The sequence below is a fragment of the Ochotona curzoniae genome, unplaced genomic scaffold (assembly GCF_017591425.1).
Source record: "Ochotona curzoniae isolate NIBS_2020 unplaced genomic scaffold, NIBS_Ocur_1.0 scaffold_2683, whole genome shotgun sequence".
In the NCBI taxonomy this organism is placed as follows: Eukaryota; Metazoa; Chordata; class Mammalia; order Lagomorpha; family Ochotonidae; genus Ochotona; species Ochotona curzoniae.
In genome coordinates, this window is record NW_024467100.1 from 5,152,509 (window position 1) to 5,177,186 (window position 24,678).

A 24,678-nucleotide genomic window follows, 5' to 3' on the forward strand; every position below is an offset into this window, starting at 1 on the left:
GAACAAGTGCTGCTAGCATAAAGTCAAAAACAACAGGAAGAGGAGAGCTTGAAGACTTGAACATTCTGATTTCAACAGGGAAAGTATCACCCTTTTGTAGTAGATACCTCAATCCCCCCTCCCCTGACTATTAAACATTCCAAAACAATCTCCTAAACAGAAGTGCTGACTTTGCATCCAAAAGTACATCCAGTAACTCATAGAATTATGTACCTCATTGTACATCCATAAAAAGGCATCCTGGATGAATAAATCAGACATAACAATTCAAATAACCCAGATCTGCTCACAAATGTCTTTCTTCTCGTGTACACCTCAGCAGGTTCCTAGATTCACGTGGCAAACATCTGGAAGCTGTTAACATTAGAGTGGTGGTGGGACCTGAGTCCTCACTGACCATATAGAAGTTTCCAAGGGCCAGTTGGGGTTCATGTTTTCTACATTCTCCACGTGTGCCTAAGGTGCAGCTGGGGTGACAAAGCACTGTAACAAAATTGGGTCTCTGAGGCCGCAAGGTTAAGGGCTAGTTTCTTCACAGTGAGTAACAACTGCCTCCTTCAAAACCAATACTTAAGACAACCCTTGAGGCTGTCCAGGATGGCCAACCTCTTCCTGCTTCAATTTCAATAAAAGCCAAGATCTCAGCTCAGCCTTTTCTCTCCTTTGCCTTTCTGCATGATTTGACGCTGTAAGGTTCTGCTGCTTCTCAGAATCCTTCTCTTGGCTGCAAGAGGGCAAAACCGATGACTAAGACCTGAAAAGATTTGTTTCCCCAAGGTCAATATTTGAGAACAGAAGACAAGCAATGAATAAATTCTACCTACAAGTAGTTTCACTGGAGCAGCACACTGATGAACAACTAAGGGAAGATGGGTCAAAACTTCCCTACACCCACACCTCAGAGAGGGCACTAAGCCCTGGGACACAGTGCTGTTCAGTCTGGCTGTGTTCTGGCTGTTCTGCTTTAATCGATGTCATTCAGTGTGTGAGCATTCACTAATCAAGAAGTCACTCCACTGGACCTAGCCGGGATGGTCCACAGCGTATAGAAGAACGGAATCAGTGTGTCCAATCCGGCCATGAACTTAAAGAGCATCTCTTGAGATGTAGGTTCTCACTCCATCCTGATTGTCTAGATGAGGGGAGTAAAAGTAGAAGAAAAGTCACCTGTATAGATTGTTGATGCAACAAGGGATGGGACCCACACTGCAGCTGGGCCAGACCTCTTCCAGCTCACATTCCAGTCTCTAGGATTCTGTCCTCCCATTGAACACAGAGTAAACAGACTTTCATGAAGTGAGAAAACAGCGTATTGCAGTGGGGAGGGAGGAGGAGTGGCTGCATCCCTCCCACAAGGCATAGCAATGTAACAAGGCTGCTCAATCCAAAGGGGCGAGTCGGCAGCCTCAAGGACGTGCTTCAGACATATTTACAGCAAAAACCAAACTCAAGCTGCCACTGCAACGCGGAAATAAAGCATCACTCAGACAGAGGCATCACTGTCACAAGGCACTTGGCATCCATAGGCTCCTAAGGACACGGACCTCACTGTGACCCATCCAATCCCTGAGTGTCTTCATGCAGCAACTACTTTACACCAGACCCTCTGCAAGCACACCAGCAACAACAGTTCAACCACCTCTCATAGAGCCTAAGCTAAGGACACAGCCAATATGAAGATATAAACCAAAGGACACAACAGTAGTTCAAAGAAACTGCCACAGGACACGGAGTTGTTGTACTCACTAGCCTGCGTCTACAAACTGCAAAACCAGCTGCAGGCCATGGGCGGGTTCACATTCAGGGGAAGGGAAACGAGAACACATCACAAAATTCTCTTCCATCTTGCCAAAAGAATGACTGGGAAGGAGAAGTTAATGCCACATTTTAGCTGTTCTAACTATTTGGTGAAAGACAACCAACCAACGTAACTCAGATGATAACTGAATTGGGCAAGGGGAACAGAATCATTACATCAGGTAAGGTCCATGCTGAAGATCCCACTCTTGGCAGTCACTGAGGAGCCAAGCAGTATGGACTCAGTGACAGCGAATTCTTTCGTTGACTCACTTCTTCATTTAAAATCAATGATGCACCTGCAATGTGTCAGGCACTGCGCCATGGTCTGTAAATTGAAAAGTAAATGACTGAAGGACTCCACAGGCCAAAGGGAACCACTCAAAGAGTGTGAAAGAGGATACAAAATGCAGAGATAAATGCTATATTTCAGGTTAGCATTAAAAAGCCTAGGGACAAAAAAAAATAAAAGAAATTGCTTTATCTAATATCCCAAACCATCTGTTTGGTCTCAGAAACCCATTACGGACTTGTCACTAGTAATTTCTAGAATTCCTGCCTGAAATTGTCATCCTTTAGCAACTCCCACTTTCAAGTCCCAGGAGGAGGGGACTTCCCAATCCTAGCTCACTGAGTTCAGGAACCATCTGGAGTTTATGCCAGCCTCACCAGCATCTCGACCAGTCCTTCTGCCTTTTCACGGAGGGACTCACATATATACAGGTTCAGTCTCATCCATTTAACTAAGCATACCTTAAGCTGCCAGCCTTAACAGGCTAATAATATGCTTTGCACTGTGAGATAATGTAAGACATACACTCACCACACTCACATTCCCTCACATAAACACTCACTCTGCAAACCTGGTCCTGTTCCCACCACCCTGATGAGACACCAAATGAAAAGTGCTTCAAGCACTGCCATGTGCGCTGTGACAATTCATCTGGACTGAAGTTCCTTGGAATTAAACACTATTTCAGTTTGTATCTTTTCTTTCTCATCTCCTTCCCAAATATAACCTGGGCCAGAGAACATGGCATATTCTGTTCTCTCCAGCCTTTCTTTGTCAACACTCTGAAACTCCCACCCTTGCAATCCACCCCCACCTTTATCACACTCTTTTAAGTCTTCATACCTAGACTTAAGCACATGGCCCTCAATGCTCTCTCCCAATTCTACCACAGCTCTTCCCACTTCCTCTCCTGAGCAAGGGCAATGTAGATCACATCATGCCCTATAAACACCCACTTTCGTGGTTGTTGACAAGACTGTCCTATCTCTCAAGCCAGTTCTTTTTATTATTTTCCTGTTTTATTAATATAGAGAACAGCTTCGTGTAGTTCATAGATACAATTCTAAGAAGATATCCATACTTTTCTCCCTCCATCCTTTCCATGCCAGTATTTAAAACCCTCCTAGAGTATGGGTCTTTCTACCTCTCCACTTTTAAGACTTGCTTTCTTAATATCTTATTTTCCATTAATTGGAAAAAAGAGAGAGAGAAGAGATTAGGAAACAGGTGTTTAGCTCATTAGTTAAGATGCCAGCATCCCACATCAGGGTACCTGGGTCTGATTACTGCCTCTAATTCCCATCACTGCAGGAGGCAGTGGTGATCTCTCAGACTGACTGTGCTTGTGCCACTCATGTAGGAGACCTGGATTGAGTTCCTGGCTCCCATCTTCAATCCTAGCCCAGCCCCTGCTGTTGCATACATTGGGGGAGTGAAACAGAGGATGAGAACATACACACATGTGTGTATAAAAATAAATAAAAATAAATAAATAAATAAATTTTATATAAATTCTTCTCACACCACAGAACCCATTTTTTTTTCATTTACCTAAACAGTTACCCATTCCCTGCTTTAGACACGTGGCCCCTCAAACCAAAACAGGACATTTTTAGGCCTCTTGGAAATGTCATAAGAAACAGGGCCCTAATTCCAGCCACCACTCCATCTCACTTGAATTTAGGATCAGCCTCCAAGTCCTTCCACATCCATCATTGCCCCTCCAGCCTGCTCACCACAGAGTCGCTACAGACACTTTAAATCTCTGCAATACCCCTTTCAAAATCACAGACTAAGCCACAGACAACAACTGCCTTCAAAAATTATCCTGGGCCAGGGGAAAATACAAATAAATGAGTTCTATCCCAATACAGCAGTGCCCTACGAATCAGTGTAAAAAGCAAGGCTTCATTTCAACATCAAAGTGTCCACTCTGACGTTGTCCCAGCATTGAATATGGAGTAACCCTGGATAAGTCACTTCATCTGACAGAGCTCAGAAGCCACAACTACAAAAGCAGAAATCCAGTGCTCATCTTACTCTGCAGCTAAAACAATCAAATCTAAAAATTTATAAAACATCAGCAGATGGGATTAGCATTTGCTGTGGTGGTTGATTTGTTGTTTGGGATGGCCACATCCCATCAGAGCACCTGGTTCAACTCCCAGTTCCACTTCTGATTCAGCTTCTTGCTGGTGTACACCCTGGGAAGTAGCAAGTGATGGCTCAAGTGTTTGGGCCCCAGCCACCCAGAGACAGAACCAATTAAGTTCTGGGCTTCTGGCTTTCGTCCAGCCCTACTGTGAGCATTTGGGGAATAAAGTGGTAGATAGAAGATCTTATCTATCTGCAATTCTAATAAATAAAACACACAAGATATAGCAAAATGCCCAACATACAACATGCAGTCAATATATAACAATATCATGTGTCAGTATCTTCCAAGCTAAGCCAATTTCCTTCATGCTGCCTCATCTCTGACTTTTACACAAAGTACTATGTCCTAAACACAAAAGATGCACAATAAATACTTCCCTTATGATTGGGAATTTAAATGATCTGCATTTAAGGATACACATTCAAGTTATGCGAACAGGAACCTCCTCCCCATCAGCCACTTTTGGCTGGTGGGCAGAGGGTGCAGTCTACCCAGCTGCTTTAGCAGACAGAGCCATCTTCATTCTGGCAGCCAGACCACCTATCGATGCCAGGACTTGCCCACTGGTTGCCTGGGACAAGTTTGGAGGCCTTAGGGGTGAAAATTTACTGCCTAGGGACATTCACGGATAAGGCCACTGTACGTGTAGATGAGGAATGAATCCTGAGGGACTCCCAGTGCCAGAGCCATTGTACTTGAAGGTAAGTAAAGGGACTGAAACCCGGTGGTTTGGACAGGAGGGACCATAAGATCTGTATGGGTCATCAGACTGATACACCAGCCCACATGGAAGTCCTGAGATCAGTTTGTTACTGACCACCACATGCCAGCCCACATGAAAGCTAGGGCTGGGGGCGTGTCTAGCAGGGCTAGATCCCTGTACCTGACTGAGTGTCAGAACAAGTGACATATTAGGCAGAGCCATGACACTAATCAACATACAAGAGAATCAGGTTGGGGGTAGGTCCTGCAGCAGATAAGTGGGACCAACCCTGTGGAAATATAAGTCCCACAGGTTAGCTTAAGAGTTGGGTGGTGATGGACTGAGCTAGGTGTGACACCAACACTCATGGATACTGGGGCTGAGAATAGGCTGGGTAGGTCCAGGCTGCACCACCTGCATGTATAGCCTAAAACAGGGTATGGGGTGGGCTGGCCTGCAACATTCTCCAGTTCATACAAAAACTAGATGGAGGGACAGGCTATGCCAGGCAAGAGCCTAGCACCCACTGGCATGCATGAGACCTAGATCTGGGAGTGGGCCAAGTGAAGAAACTTGGGAAACTCCTCTAAAGGATCATAGATCCTGCAGGTGAGCACTTAGTGTAGGCCTGGGGGTTAGGCAAACTGAGCAAGGTAGATCCATCCATTGCCAAGTGTGTGGGTTGGTTTTGGAAGGGGGCGGACCGGGAAGGGCCAAGCAGACCTTAGCTCACCAGCAAATACAGAACCCAGGCTGGAGTGCAGGGCATGTTCAGCTAAACTGTCACACCTGTCAGTTTGCATAGCCAGGGAAGGGAACAGACTGAGTAGGGTTAGGTGCCAGCACCCACCAGAGAATTGAGTCTGGGGGCAAGCTGGGTCAGGCCAGGCTGCAGCATCCAAAGGTAAGACAAGGAGAGGGACTATGCCAAGCTGGGTCAGAGCAACCACTGGCATGTGTGAAATCTGTGGCTGGGAATAGGCCTGGTTGAGGAGCTAAGGGGACACTCTGGCTGGTTTGTGGCTCCCACTGGTGAGGACAGGAACCAGAGTAGGGGGCAGCTATTTAGTCTGGACATGGTGCAGTATCCCTCAGCATAAGCGTGGACTGGGGCTGGGATGCGCCAAATTGGGCTAGACTCCATCACCCCCTGGTGTTTGTGAGAATCAGGGTAGGTGTAGAACAGGCTGGGCTAAGTCTCTGCCCCAGCTGAGCCATGTGTAAGCTGTCTGGGAAGGGACCAGGCTTGGGCTGTAGTACCCAACAGTAAGAACCAGAATGGGTAAGGACCAGTCAGGAAAGGCTACTGCTGTTTCTGCTAGGACAGGAAGTGAGCTAAGTAAGCCTGGTCATGGACCTACTGATGGGTGTATGATCTGGCATTGAAAGAGGATATTAGGGAGAAGTTTGTTACTCTGTTGGAACATACTCCCTGCAGGTGAGTGCCAAGAACCATCACAGGGAACAGCCCAGACCTGGCCAGGTAATGGTACCCACTAGAATACATTTGGCTCAGGTCAAGGGCAAACCAGGCTGAGACAGCTGGTGAACATGAGCATCAGAATGCAATATCGGTCGGATCAGGTTGGGCTGCAGCACAAGCCAGTTCACATGAGGATCAGGACTAGGGGCTGGACTGGGCTGTAATCCTCACCAGCGTGAGCTGGAATTGGGGGGTGAGCTTGGCCAGGCCAGGCTACAGCACAGGCTAGAAAACACCGAGATGAGGCGGACCATGCCAGACTGAGCCACAGCAACCAACCAGCACATGTGAGAACCAGGGGAGAGGGGGCAAACCTGGCAGGGGAGCTGAATAGGGCTCCCCTGCTAAATCACCATTCCCACTGGTGTGCTTGAGAGCTGGGATGGGGGCAGATCAGGCTAGGCAGGGCTACAACACCAGTTGGCATGCACATGAGCTGGATCAGGGAAAGGCCAGGCTGGAGTGACTGTTCTTACTAGTGCATGAATAAGCACAGTGGGGGTAGGTTGGTTAGGCTTTGCCACAACATCAGCTAGCAGATGCTGGCCAATTCCGTCAAGTTAAACTGCAGAACCACCTGCAGAATGCAAGGTCCAGGAGTGGGAGTAGGTCCATTAGGGAAACAGTGGGTACTTCCTTCTTGGATTGCCACTGCGACTGGTGAGCATGAGAACCAGGATAGGCACACCTAAACAGAGAGTGGCACCCTCTGGCAGGTGTGTGGGCTGGATAGTGGGGCTGGTTGGGCTGAACTAGGCTTCAATGCCCATTGACATGTATGAGAGCTGAATGGGATGTGGGACAGACTGGACCAGTCAGCTGTACACACTGTTAAGCACAGGAACCAGGGTAAGGGGCAGGCCTGGTGGGGGTTATTGCAGGTCACTCTGACTAAGCTGCAGCTCCCACTGGTTTGCATGAGGGCCGAGTGTGTGGTGGGCAGGATCGGGCTAGCATCTTGCATAGAAGACAGGGTTGGAGACAGAACTGACCCAGCAATGGCAACTACCACTAGCATGTGCAACAAACTGTTCCAGAACCCATATTGGCAAGCACACATAAGCATCAGGTATGGGGCCTGGCGTGGCAGCCTAGCTGCTAAAATCCTAACCTTGAACATGTCAGGATCTCATATGGGTGCTGGTTCTAATCCCAGCAGCCCCCGCTTCCCATCCGGCTCCCTGCTTGTGGCCTGGGAAAGCAGTCAACGACAACCCAAAGCCTTGGGACCCTGCATCCACGTGGGAGACCTGGAAGAGGCTCCTGGCTCCTGGCTTTGGATTGACTCAGCCCCAATCATTGTAGTCACCTGGGGAGTGAATCAACGGATGGAAGATCTTCCCCACTGTCTTTCCTCCTCTCTCCTCTCTGTATATCTGACTTTGCAATAATAATAAATAAATCTTTTTTAAAAAGAAAGAATCAGGTATGGGATCACTTCAGATGAAGTTTTGGTGGGGATCCTCTGAACTGAATCACTGGTCTCAGAACCCCAACCATGGAGAGAATTGCAGGTTCCATGGTCTGTCCACAGAATGCATGTGGAGTGCATGTCCTCAGTGGCTTAGACAGAGCAGTGAATAGCATATCCAGGTGCACATGGAGGATATAGCAGTACGCTGGAGCCTGCAGAAGACACCTGGTACCATAACAGAGGATGGAGGACAGAACAAATTGATCAACTACCCCAGCTAAGCATTGGCAGTGAATACCTGGGCAAGTGGAGACCCTAAGGTGGACTATGTTAGCCAGTAGATTCTGAAGCAATTTCATCGTGCTTGGAAAGACAGGATTAGCGGCAATTCAGAACAGTTGAACTATCGAAACCACTTGAGCAGGACCCCGCGAGCTTGCCCCCCATCAGGGACCCTGGGATGGTGCTGGGAGGGTGTCCTCCACTCAAGATATGGAGGCAGTTGGGAGGCTGGATGTGACTTCTCCTCTTATCTCCCCTCTTGCCCCAGTTGCAGGAAGGCAAGAAAATAAAAAGAATGTGAAAATGGTGGTCTCATTTTCCTGTAACCCTTGATACTTTGTACCCTAATCAACTATGTAAAAATCATCAAATTTAAAAACAATTAAAGGGAGAATCAAGATGGCAGAATAGGGTAAGGAACATGTCATTTAACTTCGTGGCATTGTAAATTTCTATTTTTCTTTCTATTGTTGATTTTGTATCATGACTTTTCATTTAAGGGAATGTACAGTAGTTATGCAATGGAGACTAACAACCAGATGTGAGGATGCAGTGTGGTATGCATTTCTGTTTCCAGACAAAGATGGACTTACAGTGAAACTGTTTATATTATATTTTGACATAGGCTGGGCCCTGTACTTGCTGGTGCATACAAAATCTGGTTTGAGAACACCTCAGACGAAGTTTCTTTGGGGATCTCCCCAATTGAAATGCCGGACTCAGAACCCTAACCATGAAAGGACAGTAGATGGAACAAGTTAATCAACCACCTCAGCTATAGGTTGGCAACAAAATACCAGAGACGCTATAATGGACGATGTCAATGAACGGATTTTGCTACGACCTCATCATGTTTGGAGTGGCGAGATTGGCAGCGATTCATAACTAGTGAACTATCAAAACCACTTGAGCAAGGATCTCATGCCCCACATGTGGGACTTGGGATGGGTGGGAAACCGGGTGGGGGTTCTCCCTCAATATCCCCCTTTACCTCAGATACATGAAGGAAACAATATGGAAACAATAATCTTACCTACTTTAACTATGTAAAGATTGTCAAAATAATATATAATTAATTAAAACAATTAAATTTTTTTTAAGAAGAACACACATTCACACACATTCAGGGAACAGACTCCAAAAGTAATACGTGGAAAAAAATATATACATATATCTGAATAAAATAGAAGAAACCTATGGAATAAGATGGGACACACGTGAAATAAAACTTTATAGGAGATGGGGACACAATGGTTCATAAAAATCACTACTTCTATTGAAAAAAAAAAAAGACTTATTTGAAATCAGAGTGACATGGAGGAATGGAACAAGATCTTTCATTAGCTGAAGCACTACAATAGCTAGGACTGGGCCAAACTAGAAGCCAGGAACTCCATCCCAGTCTCACACACGGGAGGCAGGGACCCAAGTACTTGGGTCATCTTCTACCACCTTGCTATATGCATTAGCAGGAAGCCTGATCAGAAGCAGAGCAGCTAGATCTCAAACCGGAATTCCAATTTGGGAAAGCCAAAATCACAAGCGGCAGCTTAACGCATTACACCACAATGCTGTGCCTTCCAGGTCTCCTTGATCTTCCCACCAATACTCTCTTCGCTTACTCCAGTGCTTTCATCCTGTGACACTTTGATCTTACTGCTTATTTAATTTGGTCAGAAACCACATGTGGAGTTTTAAAATGCCCAAAGTGGAGAAGCTTCCACTTCCAGAGAGATGTATAGACACACTTTTTCTTACTCCTCCTGCCAAGTACAAGCAAAACATGTCAGACATCGCATATGCAACAAGCATATGGAGTCTATGAAAGATGGAGGGAAGCAGGCAGGCCAACCAGGGAATTTAGCACCTGAGAGTCAAGATGACAGTAACTTTCCCAGCTTTCCTTTTTGCACCATCTTTCCCTAACTAATTGCTGAAGAAACTAGAGGCCCAGGGACACCAACAGATACTGACAATACACAAAGTCCCAAGAAAACCTGCTCTCTCTAGCTGCCAAAAGACCAAGCAAAGCACAGCCTAGTGGCTGGTGTGGTGGCACAGTCAGCTACTCCCTTGATGTTACAGAGTCAGCATCCCACATAAGCTCCAATTCAAGTCCTGGCCACTCTACTTCCGATACAGCTCCCTACTTATGACCAGTGAAAGCAGTGACGGATGACTCAAGTTCTTGGACCCCTGAACCAACATGGGAGACTGAGAAGAAGTTTCTGGCTCCTATCTTCATATCAGCTCAACTCTGGCCATTGCAGTCATTTGGGGAGTGAACCAGCAGATCAAGAAGCTCTCTCACTTGCTCTTCTCTCTCTCTCTCCTCTCTATATAAATATGCCTTTCAAACTAAAAATAGATATTTTTTTTTAAAAAAGTTAAGCCTAACATGATAGAAAACTTTCAGATAATAAGTTATACTCCAGCAAAAAACCAACCAGACCCCAGCCTCATGAACCAAGATAGAATTCAGAGTCCTGCCTTCACTAGAACTGTGCCAACATGCTTCACTTCACCCCCTTTCCAGGAGAGTCAGTTAAGGCCAGATGGGAAGCCAGGACACCCACTCCACCTGGCAGTGGCAAGATATCCTCCTCCTCTCTCCTACAGTGTCACAGGGGGTGATGAAGTCAGAACTTCCATCACCACCTGGAGGTAACAAGGCAAGTGGCAGTCATGTGAACAGTCAAGAAGCACCACTGCCCCTTCCTGCCTAGCTGAGGTCTACAGGATAACCCAGACTTCCAGCGCTGCCCAACAGTAACAGGACAGCAGCCTCTTCTCTCTCTGCCTGCAGCTCCTGGGTGAAGCAGCTCTGTTACAACACAGACCTAAGATCCACAATCTCATAGCATCATACACCAAATATCTAGGTTTCAATCAAAAAATCAGTCATCATTCCAAGAGCTAGGAAAAAAATCTCAAGAATGAATGGAAAAAGATGACCATCAGAAGCCAATGTCAAGGTGATAGGCAAAATATAATTACCTGGCAAGGATTTTAAAGCAACCTTCATAAAAATGCCTTAACAAATATGAATATGCTTGAAACCAAGGACAAAATAGACAATCTCCACAAAGAAATGGAAGATAGAAAAACTGCAATGCTGAGGCAACAATCCATACTAATCAGAACAAAATCACTGGGAATACTCCGCCACCAATAAGAGGGTTTGGTTTTGCTTTAGCTTTTACCCTCTTAGAGATTCTAATGAACCATCAAATCTGAAGCAATACTCTGATAACATGATTCTCAAAGATGTTTATCAGAATGACCTGGAACACCAAATATACAGAGTCCCAGGCCCTATTCTATTTCCATCAACTGAGTCTAATTTTTTCCACTAGCTTCCAGGTGATTCTCATATAGATAAATATTGAAAACAGCTGCTCTTATCAACAATACATTTGCAGGTAATTCCCTTCACCTGATGCAGCTGCAAAAACCCTTAACCAGAAGAAGAGTTACATGTAAGTGACCTTGAAGGAAGAGGTAAAAGTTTTTCATCACACTTTAGATATGAGTGTCCAGACATGTTTAACCTAGGTTGTCAATTTTAAGAAAACCTACACACATCAAAGAACAAGTCTGAAAATGTAGTTATAGTACAAGCTATGTGTGTTTATGGGAATCACATGGGAGCAAGATAATATGATACTTGTCACTTGGCTCATGGGAGACATTAATCTTCCCCTTGGCAGAAAAAGAAAATGCTTCCACATGAATGTCTCTTCCCATCTGAAGTGACCAAAACAGGAAGGTAAGAATTTATAGTCAAGATGAAGGGGGATAAAAAGCAGAAACAAGGAGTTTTTCTACCATACCTGATACGCTAACGCAGCCAACCCAAAAGGCACCACCACCTGGGCTGGAAGCTTTCAGCACTTAAATCCCCTCTAGAGGCGCTTTAGCAGGCAGGACTGGGCTTCAGAAATGGGGTTGAAAAGGGCAGCAATGTGGCACAGAGGCCTGTGATGCCAGCATCCCATATGAATACCCGTCCCAGTCCTGGCTGCTTCCACTTCCAACCCATGTCCCTATTAAGGTACAATGTAAAGGCAGCAGAAGATGGTCCAAGTACTGTGCCCCTACTGCCCACATGGGAGATCCAGACAGAGTTCCAGACTCCCAGCTTCAGCCCAGACCAACCCCAGCCATTGTGGTCAAATGGGGACTGATCAGCAGATTGGCACTGTCCCTCCGATGTATATATTTAAGACAGGAAGGGAATGGGGTAAAGAGAAGGAGAGAATACAGCTGGGAAAGGCAAGGGAGAGGAAGTTGAAGGGAAGCGGTGCTGCTGTTAGACAGGAAGCACACAGGCAGGAATAAATCAGTGGAACAAAACTCTCTAGGAAGGAAGAGCCTCCCAAAGCTCCGCCCCTGCCTGCTCTCCCACTTACTCACTAATGCCTCATTTCAGCCTCTGAAGGTCACCAACAGCATCCACAGAGCTACGGTCCACTCGGTAGGTCAGACATGACCACCACATTTAACAGACCATCTGCCCATCAGCCCAATCCAGGAGGAGATACCTCCACATTTTCTTTTGCAATATTGGAATGGTAATAGATGCTCAATAGGGGCCACCACAGTGATTACACCAGTTAACGTACACAAATGCTTAAAAGTCACAGGACATGGGCAGCCTATAACCAACATGAGCTTGTGCTCTTTTGAAAGACATTCAACACAGGAGTTGTAACTGGATACCACCAGCCAGATTGCCCAGGTATGACCATGGATCTGTCCCTTACTAGACAAGAGATCATGAGCAAGTCACTCTGCTTCTTGACGGTTTGCCTTCCCTATCTGTAAAAAGCAGGTAATAATACCCTAATTCACATGGTTGGTAGGGGGATTCATCACATCATTCCATAGAAGGAGCTTGGCATAGCGCCTGCAACATAGTGCTTTTAAAATGGTAGTGATTATTATGTTAGCTTTCTTTGATGGGGCCAGCATGAGGCTGATATATAGGAAGTTCCCGCATCCCTAGCAGGGCTTGTAGCCTAGATAAGGAGACAAGAAATGCACACACAGAACCAAGAGAATAGAGGACGCATAGTAACTCTGCATGCAGCCTTGCTATGTGCAATCCTCCTGTGTCCTCCAACTTCTCGTCTTCCTCCAGCTCCCCAGTAAAGCTCAAGCATTCCACATTCAAAGTGTGCTGGTGGCAAGTGCCCCACCCTTTGCATGGATTCCCAGTCTCCCCTGACGCTCAAGGCTGTGCATCTAAACAAGCTACCCTCAAGAAAGCACTGAAGCTTCAAGAACAAATGGGGGTAGCCAGTGTCCTCCATTCTCCTGGACAGTCCATAAAGGCAGAAGACCACCAAGAGGGATACGTTCAGGGAGTCAGGCAGCAGAGGATTCTGAAGTGTTGCAGCACTCTGTAAGGCACTGAACTTCTGCACATGCCATTTCAGATAACTTTGGGGAGAGAGGGATGAGTATCAGCGGGGAGCAGAGGAGCACCAGAAGTGTTGCCGTCATCTTGGAGCTGTTCTTGAGAAATATTTAAAATCTGTTCTCGGGCTCAGTGTGGTAGCCTAGCAGCTAAAGTCTCCCCTGGCATGCTCCGAGATCCCATATGGGTGCTGGTTCTAATACCAGCAACCCCGCTTCCCATCCAGCTCTCTGTTTGTGACCTGGGAAAGCAGTCAAGGACAGCCCAAAGCCTTGGGACCCTGCACCCACATGGGAGACTCAGAAGATGCTCTGAGCTCCTGGCTTTGGATTGGCACAGCTCCAGCCATTGGGAAGTGAATCAACATACAGAAGATCTTCCTCTTTGTCTCTCCTTCTCTCTGTATATCTGATATCCCAATAAAAATAAATATTAAGGGCTTGGCGCGGTGGCACAGTGGTTAAGGTCCTCGCCTTGCATGCTCGGGATCCCATATGGGCGCCGGTTCTAATCCCGGCAGCCCCGCTTCCATTCCAGCTCCCTGCCTGTGGCCCAGGAGAGCAGTCATGGACGGCCCAAAGCTTTGGGACCCTGCACCCACGTGGGAGACCTGGAAGAGGCTCCTGGCTTTGGATTGGCATAGCATTGGCCGTTGCGCTCACTTGGGGAGTGAATCATCAGACGGAAGATCTTCCTCTCTGTCTCTCCTCTCTGTATACCCGCCTTTCCAATAAAAATAAATCTTAATAAATAAATAAATAAATAAATTTTTTTTAAAATAAAATCTGTCTCATCACATTAATATTTTAAAAGTAAATGAATAAATAACTTTAAAGTCAGCTATTCCAGGGCTTAAAAGAAAACATGATGCTAAAGAAAAAAACTGCAAAGAAAATCTGACCACCAAAAGATATTAATTAATCCCATGATGCAAGATTGCTTCCGCTTAGTTTACTTCTGTTTAAAGAAATATCTATCCAGGAAATTCAAAGAAAGTAAAGATAGACAGCATACCATACTTAAGATTATGTGAGTTTTAATCCTAAAAAGGATTAAAAGGCTGGAACAAATGTGACTTGCTCAAGCACCACAACCTAGTTAACCCCTCTTTATTCCTTCCCAAGGAGGCTGACAGCTATTCAAGCCCTCAAAGTAATCATGCTGTCTGATTTGCAACTTTAAGCGTCAGAGTAATGCTGCAGCTAGAGGACTTAGGCAGGCATGCATAATGAAGATAATACACTACTAAACCTCCAACTCATCAAGCAACTCAATGTGTGACTACTCTTTATAAAGCCATGCACAGATAAAACTTCAACTGCAATGAGGGACTTAACGTTAACAACTGCAGCCAATTCCGTGGTAGGCACTGTGCTAGGCCACATACACACAAAACCCAGTTAACATGCCCATTAATCCTAGGCAGTAAATATTTGTGACCTCACTTCTACAGATGAGAATGCTACAGCAGAGATGTCCAGGAACTCATATAGGGTCACAACTAACAATGTGGCTACTGAGTCCATGGTATGCTCTAACCAAGTTCATGCCAAAATTATGCACTAGCAAATTAAAGAAAACAATGAAGGAGTGGGGGAAGCATCAACTCATTAGTGAAAGTACAATGTCTTTCTGCATAAATGACAATGGCCCATTCCTGAAATCAGCCATACACTCTATACTCAGTCTAATTCCATTGAACATCCATCACTGCAATTTCATTTACATCAGGAAAAACTGCACACTCAGCACTTCTACTGACAGAACATGATACTCCATGAGAGGCAGGGAGGTGCAGGATGAGAAAGAGGCCATGTCATAGCATCCCTGAAGACAGTAAGGCCCAAGAGTTGCAGACTACAGAAAGAGCAATGGTCCAGAAAGGAGACCAGTGCCAACAAAGACATCTCCCACTACTGAGAGACCCACAAGGGATCAGACATCTTTACAGAGATCCTCTTGGAAATTAGAGTCATTTACTCCAAACAGACTTTTTGTATACACTACTGAAAACAAGCTGGCCACCTGAGAGGATCTGACGACATCGAAGGACTGAAAAGCAGACAGAAGCAGCAGCACTGGCACAAAACAGGGTGCAGTCAGTTTCTTCAGCTCAGAACAGGGATGGGTGCAAGCCAAAGTCACAGAGTGATATGAGAGCAAGGCGTGAAGTCAGAAGGATGGCTTAGGGAATGTTAAGTACCCCAACTAGGATGAAGCATGGGGTGATAAAAGAGAATTATTCAAAATAGAGCACCTGGAACTATGCAAAGACTTCGGGATCTGGGAGAGTAGGTCTATACACTTCTCATGGTGAGTGGAAAGATAATCATATTTCGGGAACTGCAACAGCAAATGTTTGTGTGACAAAGGGAATCAGAGAAGAAATGAAGCACTGAAGACCTTCAGGAGATAACTGACAGTCCTGATGAGGGCTAGGGTACCAACCAAGCTGCCTGGATGGATGGCTCAGACAATGTACAAGAGGACTCAGCAAGAGAACAGCTGTGCCACAGACAGTGCCCAGGAAACAACCAGCATCGGATTGGCTTCTAACAAAAGAATTCTTATAGTGCTCCAAGGTTCCAAGCCTGGGTGCCTGAGAAGATGGCACTGTCACTGAATCGAAGGGAGGACAAAGTCAAAGAGATGTGATTGCAAGCTTGTTGAGCAATGACATGAGCAACATGTTCAAGTAGACAGACCAGCAAGAAACTGGAAATGGCAGAGCTGGAGTCTGGCCCAAGGTCAGATATCCAGGAGCTCAACTGCCTAACAGAGGAGTCAGGAAGGGGTGGGATTCCACAGCACAGGAAGCCAAGCCCTCACAAGACATGTCAAAGGGACAAGAAAGAGCCAAAGCACTGAAGAGGAGCCGGCAAAGACAGGACAGGGAAGATGACAGAACAGTTTCCATCCGGTAACAAGGACAGAAGTCAGGACATGGCCAGAAACTGGCTGAATGAGTACTGAGAAACTGCAGAGGGCAGAGTGCATATCAACACATGTTAATAAAAAGGCTTCACAGAGGGAGGGCCATGGCACATGCCAGGCAGAGAAGAGAGGGCCGGAGTGTAGCAACACTGACCGTGAGGAGGGACAAGAACTGCCATCCGTACAAAAGCAGGCCAGCAGGAAAGGAAGGGTAGAAGACCCTCTTGCCTCCGAAAAAGAAAAGAGAAAAAAAAAAAAGGTAGACTTCATCAAAGTGAAAACAGCCTTGCATTTCAAAGGACAGTCAAGGACAAGAAAGTGAAAAGACCACTCACAGGATATACATATTCAAATCTAGATAAGGGACTGGAATCCAAAATAAACAGCTCTTACAACTCAAGAGGAAAAAGATAATCCCATTTTCAAATGAGCAAAAGAACTGAATAGGCATTTCTCCCAAGAAGATACACAACTGGTCCCCAAAACACATGAAAGGATGTTCTGTTTCATTCATCTACAAGGGAGTACAAACCAAACCAAAATGAAATGCCATTTCACAGCTATTAGGATGGCAAGAATCAAAAACTTACATAATAACTAGTGTTGGTAAGGTTATGGGGAAATCAGAACCTTAACACACTGTAGACAGAAAGGTAAAATGATGCAGCCACCATTCACAAACCACAAATAGCGACCATAGGACCCAGCAATTCTACTCCTGCTTATCTATCTAGGAGAAATGAAAACACAGCTGCACAAAAACTTAAAACAGGAATGCTGAGATCAGAATTCACAATGATTCCCCAAAATGGAAAATAAGATACATGTTTATCAACTGATGAGCAAAATGTGATCCATTCATACAATCGAACATTATTGCACTATAAAAGGTATAAAATACGGATACATGCCACAATAAAGAGGAATGCTGTGAAACACCATGCTAACTGAACGAAACAAGACACACCATCATTATATAATCCCAATTGCAGAAAACATCTGGGAAGGCAAATCTAAGAGAGTAGAATAGTGGTTGCTTAGGCTTGGGGCAAAAGGGGGTAGAAAAAAGGTGATGGCTCACTGGGTTTCTTTTTCTTTTTTTTTTTTAAGATTTATTTTTATTCGAAAGGCAGATGTACAGAGAAGAGAGACAAGCGAAAGATCTATCAGCTGGCTCACTCCCCAAGTGGCCACAACAGCCAGACCTGAGCTGATCCAAAGCCAGGAGCTGGAGGTTCTTCTGGGCCTCCCATGTGGGTGCAGGGTCCCAAGGCTTTTGGCCATTCTCCATTGTTCTGCCAGGCCACAACCAAGGAGCTGGATGGGAAGTGGAACATCCAAAACATGAACCAGAGCCCATACGGGATCCTGCCAGGTGTAAAAGGCAAGGCTTTAACCACTGAGCCATCATGCCAGGCTCCTCACTGGGTTTCTTTGAAATGACCAAAATGTTCTAATGTTGACCCTGGTGATAGAGACCTGTAATGGCATACAAACCATACCTCAAAATACTATTAGAAAGGGGAGGGTGAGAGGAAAAAACAAAAAGAAAGAAAAGAAGAAGGGAAGTAACAGGAATCAATTTATAGTGAAGGGCAAGAAAGTAGGAAGGAAGGGACCTGGGCAAGCTTCCAAGCTGCTCAAGAAACAGAAGGGAAGCAAAAAGGTCACCAGAGAACTAAGGGAGGCATCAACAGAGGCGTAAGGAGGCAGTGGGTAATTACAGCTCAAGAAAGTATTCTGAAGTAGCAGCATTATGAGTAAGAACTAATAAGCAGTGAGTGGAGTCTGATTAGGGTCCCAGTTAGACCACAACGCTCATCACCACCTGTTGCTACATGATTCTGCTGACTAAAACTGACTAGGACATCTTGGGCAAAAGAGCTCTGTTTGAAAGTCACACAATCAAGAAATCTACGGCTAAAGCAGAAATGGTTTTGTCCATCAAATCCCAGGATTATCAGCTGTAGAAAAATGCCCTAAGACGCCAGGAAACAATGTAAGGGCCAACTAAAACAGGTGCCATTTCGGAGTGGTACTATATCTTTCGGATTCACTCACCCTCAAAAGTGCTCTGGGCAGAAGGATTGAAAGTTTTGAGGACAAACCCATAAGAAAGTGGCATCAGAGATTACACCTGATCCTCTATCCGAATCACTACTGATCCAGAACCAGGAAGACAAGATCTTCAGTCTGCCTGAAGGCAAGGAGGGTCGAAAGAGGACCACAAACACCCAGGATTTGGTAGGGCAGATTCCGAGAGTTCTCTACCCTACTCAGGGCCAATCCAGGGATGGTGAACAAATGTGTATGATGCCCTCTTCCAGAAGATCTCACTACAGGGCTCAAGAGGCGCTCACAGGCATCCTGCTGTGAAATCTCTGAAAGCCACATCACAGAAACCACCAACGGGTTAAGTGATTTAGCAAAGAGAGAAATATGGCTAGAAAACTCGGTCCTAATCCAACCAAGTGTTCCCACACTGCAACATCACTCAGCAATATGACAATATATTTAGCTGCTTTCAGGCTTCCTACAACTGGTAATTTCTTCCACTTGACAAATGATTTTTTTTTATTGCTGACTATGTATGCACCTGACATTGGGGAATAAACAGAAGCATGAGACATGGCCCTCCAAGAACATTCCAGATTGTTGGAGGAGAGATATGTGCAGGAAAAAATTCTTTCTGCAGCAGACTGACAGAAAGACCATTTCAAGAGCATCTTTCATCCCACAGGCACTCTTGCAATATGACCCTGACATTCCCCCCATCAAGAAGTAAAGTCTTTCTTGCCCCCTACAGCCCATTTTGATCACCGGAATGTAGCAGAAGTGATCCTTGAAAAATCAGATCTTAAGAGCGTCTGCTTTCCTGCTTGGAACACTCCATCACAAAAGCCAGTTGCCTAACAACAAGACCACCATGCTGTGAGGAAAGCCAAGCTGGCCTGGCTGGAGGAGACAACAGCCACAGGCAACACCACCAAGGCTCCAGCCATGAATGAAGACTTCCAGAACCTTTCAGTCCAGCAATAAATGAACGTAGCCGAGTGAATGATGCAGTCAGCACCGCATGCAAAAGAGATGAACAGCCCATCCAGGCCTGCCTGAATTCCTAACCTTTAAAATCAAGAGCAGATTAAAAACAGTTGCTTCCAGCCCGAGTCTTGAGGTAGTCCATATGCAGCAATATATAACTGAAACCAACCTGAAGGCAGGGACCCAGGGATTAATCCTAGTTGTGTTATTATCCAACTATGTGACCGTGAATCAATGATTTCCCCTCTAGACCTCAAGTTCCTCATCTGTAAAATGACAAGGTTTATCCCACGAGCTAAGGTGCTTTCCAGCTCTGACTGGCTGTACCATGCACGCAGACACCAGTGAACAGTGTAGATAGGTATTTCTAAGAATACAGAGGGAGCGATTGTTTTAGAGTCGAGTGAGTCTTAAAGAACCAGGGACCAGAAATCAAAGACCTGAACGGTGTAGATCAAATGAGGAAGCAGCTAGAACAATGCAAGGCACAGAGTAAACTCTCAAACAGTGACACTTAGTTCTGTGACCCTGGACAAGTTCATCTCTCTGCCGCTGAAAAACGGAGCTAACACTCATGTTTTGGTTCCTATAGAAGAAAAGTCTTTGTATGTCAAAGTCCCAAGCAACTAATAATCACACACACAAATATAAGATACAACGACATTATTGTAATATACCTTGTCATTAGAGGTTTCTTTCTGACCAAGTAGATAGAGACAATGGAGGACATCAGCCACCATGAAGGCACAGTCGATGCCCTTCTACTCTTGGTCTAGAGGCAGGACGTGAGAGGTCATCAGCTTTCAAGCCCTCTGACATTTGACTGCTGTCCTAACAGCACCAGTCTGTGAGACCAGCACACACGCTTAACATGGAAAGCAGGGAATCCATCCTAAGGGGCAATGTGCAACCATCCCAGCATTAAAATGTGAGCCATTTTCTATACCACAATCCTAGCAGCTAGCAACCTAAAGAGACCCTCATCAAAAAGCTGTGATCCAAACCATTTCCCAGCACAAAGTGAACACTCAATAAAAACTACCAAATGAATAAGCACTGATTTAGGGAGCCTGAAACCAAAGCTCCAGTTGGTAATCCCAGCTTTACCACATACAGCTGTGAGTACTAGGCCGGCAGCAATCTCTCCCAGCCTGCATCTCTGTTTATAAAACAGACATAAGGCGATCCATCTTGCACCCAGCAGTGAGAATCCAATGAGGCACTCCAGTGAAAAACAGCGAGGATTCAACTATAGGATTAAACGCATAGTGCATTTTTTTTGTAAAGTGCACAGAAATTCTGCCACCCAGCTACCCTTCAATCCTAACCCTAAACCTTTAAGTCTCTTCAGAACCTTGAAAGTAAGCCACACATTCCCAGAAACACTGCTCCATCTGGTGTGGCTTTTATAAAACTGTCAGCCAGTGCTAGGGAGAGAGAGACCTGGGCTCGGCTTCCCGAGAGTGCACAACAAGGCCTGTGCCCTTCCCGAACAAGAGGAAAGCGTGGCACATACTCAACCCTGAGATCCCAGGCATTGCACAATCCTGCTCCGTAGGGATGTGGACATCAGCCAGGAAAGGCACTCAGCCTTCTCAGCACGCAGGACAGAAGCACTTCTGCTGCCACCCCTGCTCGGGTCCTCAACAACAGACACGGTGTCCAGCATCAATTACAAAGAAGGAGGAGCTCAGGACGCGGTCCTCCAAGTCAGGCCCGGCCTCAGGAAGCTCCATCACTTCCCCTTCTGATGCACCCTTGTCCTTTCTTCTCTAACTTGCCATGCTCCAAGCAGGATCCTGTGTCCGCTCGGCCGCAGAGCTGCGCAGGCAAAGCAGCTTAAGGCAACCATAGCTCCTCCTCTGGACCATCGGCATCTGTGAAGCAGGGAAAGTTACTACAGGAACTGCATCACGCAGCTGCCGGACATCGGCTTAGAAAAGAAACGGTATACTCAGTACCAGAGAGGGAGAAAGAGAGTCAGCAAGCAGAAGCAAGCTCCCACACCAGGATTTCCCAGAATCACCAGCACTGAGTCACCTGGACTGCTCCTTCCTGGGGCAAGTTCCTGAGCATCCCCAGGTGTCTCAAATAAGAACTTGAGTAGGGGCAAGAACTGGGCTTTGAACGCCATCACCTGACGATCCGTATGCACCCTAAATCTGGGGTACCTATTCAAGCCTAAGCATAGGGGACTATGAAAAAACAAACTTTAAAGAGGATCTCCCTTCTTACCATCATTCTTGCAAAACAGAAAACTAAACAAAAGCCAACTTTCCGAGTAAATACACTCAAGAAAATTAAATCATGACATCATGACCATGATGAAAAGTCACACTTTCAAATAAAAAAATCCTGCTCACCAAACCAACAGGCCTGGGCTCAATAAATCAATAACCCAGGCATCCAAGCTCAGACCAACCAGATCTACTCGGATGAGATGAGAGATGTGAGATAAGATCTTGGCTAGAGCCCCCTTCTGGTCCCCAACCGAGCCCAGCTCTGCATTCCACTGCACAACAGGAGTGGGGAAGGGGGTGAGGCAGGAAAGGGCACACCTAGCTCTAGCAAATATGGTAGGGGATGAGAAGCAAAACATTCTAAAGACAACTGACCTCACTGGCACCCGTGAGACCCCGGAAAAATGTTCCACAAACTGAGCGCCAAGGAGCACTAATGAACTTAGGTCCTTGCATGCGCGGCTAACACTGTGCTTGCACAGTCAGAAAAAGCTAAAACTGCCTCCATGTTTGCAAGCCCAGCCAGACCCAGTCTACTCAGAGGGGCCACACTGGGCAACAGCGCAGAGTGTCCCTTCACACCCCAGGGGAGGGCAGGAGACACGAAGGAAGGAAGGGGCGGAGAACAGCTCCACGGGAGCATGCTCCCAGCCACACAGGGAGCACGCTCCCAGCCACACAGTTTCAGCAACCAGAGCTCACTCAAGTTAGTGCATTACAGAGCTGCTCCGGAACCCAGGCTATCTCCCAGCTTCTCTCCCAGGATGGCCCTGGGGCTCTGGCTTTGGCACCAAAAAGTAAAATTCTTCAACAGCAGCAGTTCCCTACTAGACACCGAAACTTAACATGATGCCACAGAAACTAGCAAATAGGTCATCTTTCACACACACACAAACACACACACACACACACACACACACACACACACCCCACTTCATCTTCAATGAGTGACACATGTAAAGAAATCATGGCAAAATTCAGAAAGACACACCAGGACTTGGTTGCCTGGGAGCTTAAAAGATAAATACATAAAATTTAAAAATAAAACACCTGTATTCTTTTCCCCAATGAGGAAGCAGGGATTCCTCTTTTAAACAGACCTTCCAGAAAGCACCTCTCCCAGGCGTCCAGCAGGTAAATAATACCCAAGCTTCCTTAAACAAATTCTAAAGGACTAGGTGTCCAGTCTGCGCTCATTTACCAGTTCCTCCTTCAGAAGGAGGGATCCGGGAAGTAAGTCAATCCAGTCCTTGGCGGGCAAGGACCTGGGAGTCCGCAGGTGGGAGGAAACGGGCGAAGCAATGCCGCTCAAACTTTACAGTTGCTCTGCACAAGCTCTGGGCAGGAACCGGCAGAATCACACACCGAGAAAGGAAAGTCGCCCTCCTTCTGGCTCCCAACTCGGCCTAACACCAGTCCCCCCACCCCCTCAGCTCTGCGGCCAGAGTAGCTGTGCATCCCACCCACTCAGGGAAGCCACCCACCCCCGCCCGGGGGCAGCCCCCTTCCCGCAGCGCCCCTCACCTTGGCCTCGAAGCAGATGCCATGCTGGAAAGCGTCCTCGTTGTGCAGCGGGATCCGCAGGTCGTGCCCATCGTCCACAAGGTTGTACTTGGTTTTGCTGGGCATGGTGACCCGCGGTGGACCCGCTCCTCCAGAGGCGGCAGTGGTGGCGGCGACAGCAGAAGGGGCCGCCGAGAGTCCGGGGGAAGGGACGCTGAAGGCTGGCGCGGCGGAGGCACTGGCGGGGGGCCCTGGGGGCCGGGACCCGGAGCGGCGCCGAGGGCCGAGAGAGGCAGCGGGTGGCGCGGTTGCGGGCGACGCGAGCGGCGCTGTGGCCGCGCAATTCCTGCCGCCGAGAAGGGCGGCTTGGGAAGCAGCAGCGAGCGGCGCGGCGAGCGCCCGGGGTCGGGAAAGCGGAACCGTGGGCGCGCGGCCCGAAGCGGGACTGGGCGCGACGCGGGACCCCGAGCAACAACACCACGGACGGCCCGGCACGAGGAAGAAAAGGCGGCGGCTGCTGTGCTGGTGCTGGTGGTGGTGGCGGCGGCGGCGGCAGGCGAGGTGCCTGTCACGGAGACGCCGAGCAGCAGCCAGCCAGCGACTCCTCCTGCGGGGCGGGCCCGGGCCGGCTCCTCCCGCCGGGCGCCGACGCCCCGCCCGCCGCCGGGTCCGCCCCGCGCGCCCTGCGCTCCCCGCGCTCCCCGCGCGCTGCCCGCCGAGCAGGTGAAAGTCCTCAGAGCTCGGCGTCCGGCCCTGCGCGCGCTGCCCCGGGCGCCAGACCTTGTCAACTTGGACCCGGCCCCGGGCTGCAGGATCTCGAGAACCCAGCTCAGCTCAGTTTTCCTTTTTGGAAGTCAGATTCTGACTGAGCCAAGAATAGTTAGCACCAGGGGCTGCAGCAGCAGCAGCAGCAGCAGCTCCTTTGGGTTTTGCTTTTGGAAAGGGGGAGGGGCGGTGTTGATCTTGCTTTTATGTTTGACAAGAAAGGCGCAAGTCCCGTCGCATTCGTCTCGGACCTGGGCTTCCTCAGTCCCCTTTGCCAGGACGATCGGGACTGTGTCAGGTGTTCTTTTTGCTACCGCGCCTTCAGCATTGATAAGGCACTTGTGTCGGAGGTGGTTGGAGGGCACGGTGTCTTTGGGAAGAATTTAAATATTTCAAAGCACGAGGGACAGAAGAATCTGGAGTGCGCTTAGTTCAGAAAAGTTTTATTAGTAGGTATAAACCAGATGAGCTTCCTTGAGTTATTCCTGACTGGTGTGGTATCGTTCCCATCGTAGTAAACAATATTTGAGTCTGAGTTGCCTGTTGTCAAGAAGGGGCCTTTTCTCCTTTACACCAAAAGCTTTTGAGAAAAGTTGCATAATTCTTCCCATCATGGAAGGGATTGGATGATGGAAAGGTGGTA

At 47.1% G+C, this 24,678-nt stretch overlaps 1 protein-coding gene across 2 annotated transcripts in view; it reads right to left on the bottom strand.

Moving 5' to 3' along the window:
• Positions 1 to 23,468, bottom strand: part of LOC121171574 (nitric oxide synthase 1 adaptor protein) — a 310,882-nt gene extending 287,414 nt beyond the window's left edge. For both annotated transcript variants that reach the window (XM_041003300.1, XM_041003301.1), the window contains exon 1: positions 23,292 to 23,468. In XM_041003300.1, coding sequence (XP_040859234.1) covers positions 23,292 to 23,396 — 105 coding nt within the window. In that variant the 5' untranslated portion in view covers positions 23,397 to 23,468. The remainder of the gene's footprint in view (positions 1 to 23,291) is intronic.
• Between the last annotated feature and the right edge of the window lie 1,210 nt (positions 23,469 to 24,678).